This window comes from Mastomys coucha, unplaced genomic scaffold (genome assembly GCF_008632895.1).
Source record: "Mastomys coucha isolate ucsf_1 unplaced genomic scaffold, UCSF_Mcou_1 pScaffold1, whole genome shotgun sequence".
In the NCBI taxonomy this organism is placed as follows: domain Eukaryota; kingdom Metazoa; phylum Chordata; class Mammalia; order Rodentia; family Muridae; genus Mastomys; species Mastomys coucha.
Window position 1 is genome coordinate 78,068,973 of NW_022196891.1, and position 3,618 is coordinate 78,072,590.

General features: G+C 36.9%; 1 protein-coding gene across 3 annotated transcripts in view; it reads right to left on the reverse strand.

Annotated features, from left to right (window-relative positions):
* The window catches only part of Nvl (nuclear VCP like), a 53,194-nt gene that overhangs the window by 11,760 nt on the left and 37,816 nt on the right, over window positions 1–3,618 (reverse strand). For all 3 annotated transcript variants that reach the window (XM_031391244.1, XM_031391245.1, XM_031336855.1), the window contains 2 exons: window positions 2,484–2,603; window positions 428–527 (listed from right to left, as the gene is read on the reverse strand). In XM_031391244.1, coding sequence (XP_031247104.1) covers window positions 428–527; window positions 2,484–2,603 — 220 coding nt within the window. The remainder of the gene's footprint in view (window positions 1–427; window positions 528–2,483; window positions 2,604–3,618) is intronic.

Consider the following 3,618-nt stretch of genomic DNA (forward strand, 5'->3'; position numbering starts at 1 on the left):
TAGTGGCAGGGCTGGGAGATGACTCAACATGCTAACATGTCATAGTGGCAGGGCTGGGAGATGACTCAGTAGTCAAAAGCACTTGATGCTCTTCCAAAGACTTGAGTATTAATCTCAGTGTTCAAGTTAGTTTTTCTACTTTACTCTAGTTTTTGTTTATATTTTTATTTTAAATTGTTTTCTGTGTATAGTGTTTTGCCTACCAGTATGTCTGCATCACACACTTGCAGTGGATTCCCTGGAACAAACAGCTGTGCTGCCCTCTGTGTACTGCGAACTGAACACAGGTTCTATGGGAGAGCAGCAAGTGCTCTTAACTGCTGAGCCATCTCACAAACCCCAATGTTTTTAATGGAGCATACACAAGACCCGTCTAAGGTTTTATTTCACTTTATAAATGCATCTGTGTAATGTTGTTCTTTCTTACCTGGTCTATTAGTGGCAGCCAAAATAAAAACGTGCTGGCGTGTTTCTAAACCATCCATCTCGGTAAGCAGCTGATTCACCACGCGAACACTAGCACCTGTCTTTAAAAAAGGAAAAGAAGAAAACTCTAGTTCCTTCACCTTCAGCATAAGGAAAGCTGTCCTTTTTTCCCTCTACACAACTGAACACACTTCCTGTCTTGAATGAGAGCTTCTGTCGAAGAAAGATTACAGGGACTGAACAGCAGCATGAATCCAGAAGTCCCAGGTATCCAGAAGCTGAGGCAAGAATATGTACTTCCAAATGTAGGAGGACAGGGTCAGTTTGAGCAACAGAAGAGAGAGAGAGTGAAAGAGGAACAAAGTACGGAAGAGAGGAGGAAGACCGGGTACCAATGGCCACTTCTTAAAGAGTTCCTGTCACTATAGATAGATAGATACTGTGCAAAATAAAATCATCAGCTTATCATCATCATCATCAAAATAAACTCCCCAGCCAAGGGAATTCCTTTGTTGTTACTCCCCATCAGAATGAGAAAAGCTGAAGCTTACAAGAGGTTATCTGTCTAGACCATATGCTTCTGAATTATTTAACCCTACCATGAACCACTATTTGGGCAACTCTAAACTCAGGCTCAAAGCTCTAGATTTCTCCCTATGTCAAGTACCCTACAGCTTTCAATGCAATACATAAAAGGGCATTGAATAGGTTAGATTTTTATCTTTTTCTTGAAGTCATTGGTACAAGTATGGCTATTCAGGACTATACCCAAGGGAATGATTCAGGAAGTACAGGGAAACATAGATATAGAAACATGGAAATAAAATACACAGACAATGAAGGAAATGAGAAAGTGCTGCTATGGATTTTTTACTATTAATTGACTTTCTTCATTCACTATAAATTTATGTATAGAGACAGAAATGTGCTTTAACCCATTGATTCTTCTAGATGGGTGCATTTGCGGAGTCTTATTATTACTCTCTGGTGACATAGTACTAATAACTAAGACATTAAAAGACTCATAATCGCCAGGCTGTGGTGGCGCACGCCTTTAATCCCAGCACTTGGGAGGCAGAGGCAGGCGCATTTCTGAGTTCGAGGCCAGCCTGGTCTACAGAGTGAGTTCCAGAACAGCCAGGGCTACACAGAGAAACCCTGTCTCGAAAAAAAAAAAAAAAAAAAAAAAAAAAAAAAAAACAAAAAAAAGAAAGACTCATAATCTAGACTCAGTAACAATAAGAATTACTGGGTTTAGTCAGGTAGTGATTGTGCACACCTTTACTCCCAGCACTTGGGGGGCAGAGGCAGGTGGATCCCTGTGAGTTCAAGTCCAGTCTGGTCTACATAGGAGTTTGAGGACAGGCAGAGCTACACAAAGAAACCCTGTCTTGAAAAGAAAAAGGATCACTAGTTTCAAAAAGAAACTGTGAGGTTAGAGAGATGATTCACTTGCTGCACAAAATATATTTTAATAAAATTGACAAAAAAATAGGGATGGGCATTATCTTCAGTTGCAAAGGTATGGGAAATGGTTAATTTAACACACTGTTCTTGGGTATTATGTAGCCAACATGTTATTTGAAATATGACATAGTATTGACTGTATTTCAATATCTAAGTCTCGTGTATAGACATCTTTAGAGAAGATTCATACTTCCCAAGTTCTATTCCAAGTTATTTGTATATGTGCACAAACATCAGATACAAATGTCTGAGAAAGTTCTGTTTGTAAAAGAAATACCTAGAAGAAATATGAATGTCTAAAACAAAGCATTATCAAGTAAATTCTGCTTTCACTAGACTTGTATACACAGGTTAAAAATAAAATCATCAAGATAACAAATCCATTCTTATACATACAGCAGAAGTCTAAGCTGTCCAAGTACTTACGAGAGAACTCTAGAATGATTAAAATAATAACATGATGGAGCATGCAGTGGTGTTAGTCAGCAACTTGCAAGCAGTGTAATCAGAAGGGATTTTAACCCTTTCCATAAATGTGACCTATGTGAACTTTTATAAGACATGTAACTAGAAAAGGCTTTGATACTTACTTCTCGGTCTGATCTCCGAGGACATAAAGCATCCACTTCATCAAAAAATATCACGCAGGGTGCCGAGTTCTTGGCTCGCTGAAAAACCTGTCGTACTGCACGTTCACTCTCACCAACATACTAAACATATACAGAAAGCAGATAAAATGGAGAGAAAGTTCAATCTTGGGGCTGAGTACCGAATGACAATAAAAGCAGTTTTTCATCATGTAAATCCTAGGTATTTATATATTCAGGAATGTTAAACAATAATTTTTAGAACTCATGAGTCTGACAGAGCACAAGCAGGGAATAGTTAGATAGAAAAAGGGGAAGGGAGCAAATGTTGTAATTATATCTTAATTAAAAAAGTAATTTAATCTGAGTTCAAGGCCAGCCTGGTCTACAGAATGAGTTCCAGGACAGTCAGGGCTACACAGAAAAACCGTCTCGAAAAACAAATAAACAAACAAACAAAAAAGTAATTTAAAAATTGAAGTCATATAGATGTCAAGAATTCTGAAATCGTTAAACCATATGCAATTGCTAACAGTAAATCACTCTGACCTAATTGCACTGGACATGGTGGTCTAACCTACATCTCAGTATTTAAGAGGCTGAGACATGGTAATCATCAGTTCCAAACCAGCCATGAGTACACAGCATAGCCCTGCCTTAAAAACACAGCTAGCCAATTACATATTTAATCACATCAGCTGTTTTTTATTTTGTTTTTGACAAAATGGAGACTAAGTAGAATATAAAATCTCTAGTTTAAAAAAAAAACCCATAATTCTATTGTAGTCTAAAACCAATTTCCTATTTCTTACATAATAAAATACTCAGGAGTAACTGTTACACATTCATCAATATTATTAAAACACACAAAGCAAATTAATATCTATTCCCATATATAAACAAACAAATGTCCTTGCTAAAATAGGAAAAAACTTTTTACACAGCAACAGCGGAGTCTGGGTAAATGTGCAAGGCATCCCATAGATACCATGTTAAAAGTCTAAATTTAAATATAAACCTTAAGTTCAGCCAAGGAAACATAGTTATCCATAAGTAGCAATATATCAGGATTGAGTAATTAGACAATTTATATGTAAGGACAAAGTTTTCCTCTACAGCTACACATTAAAAAAAAAAA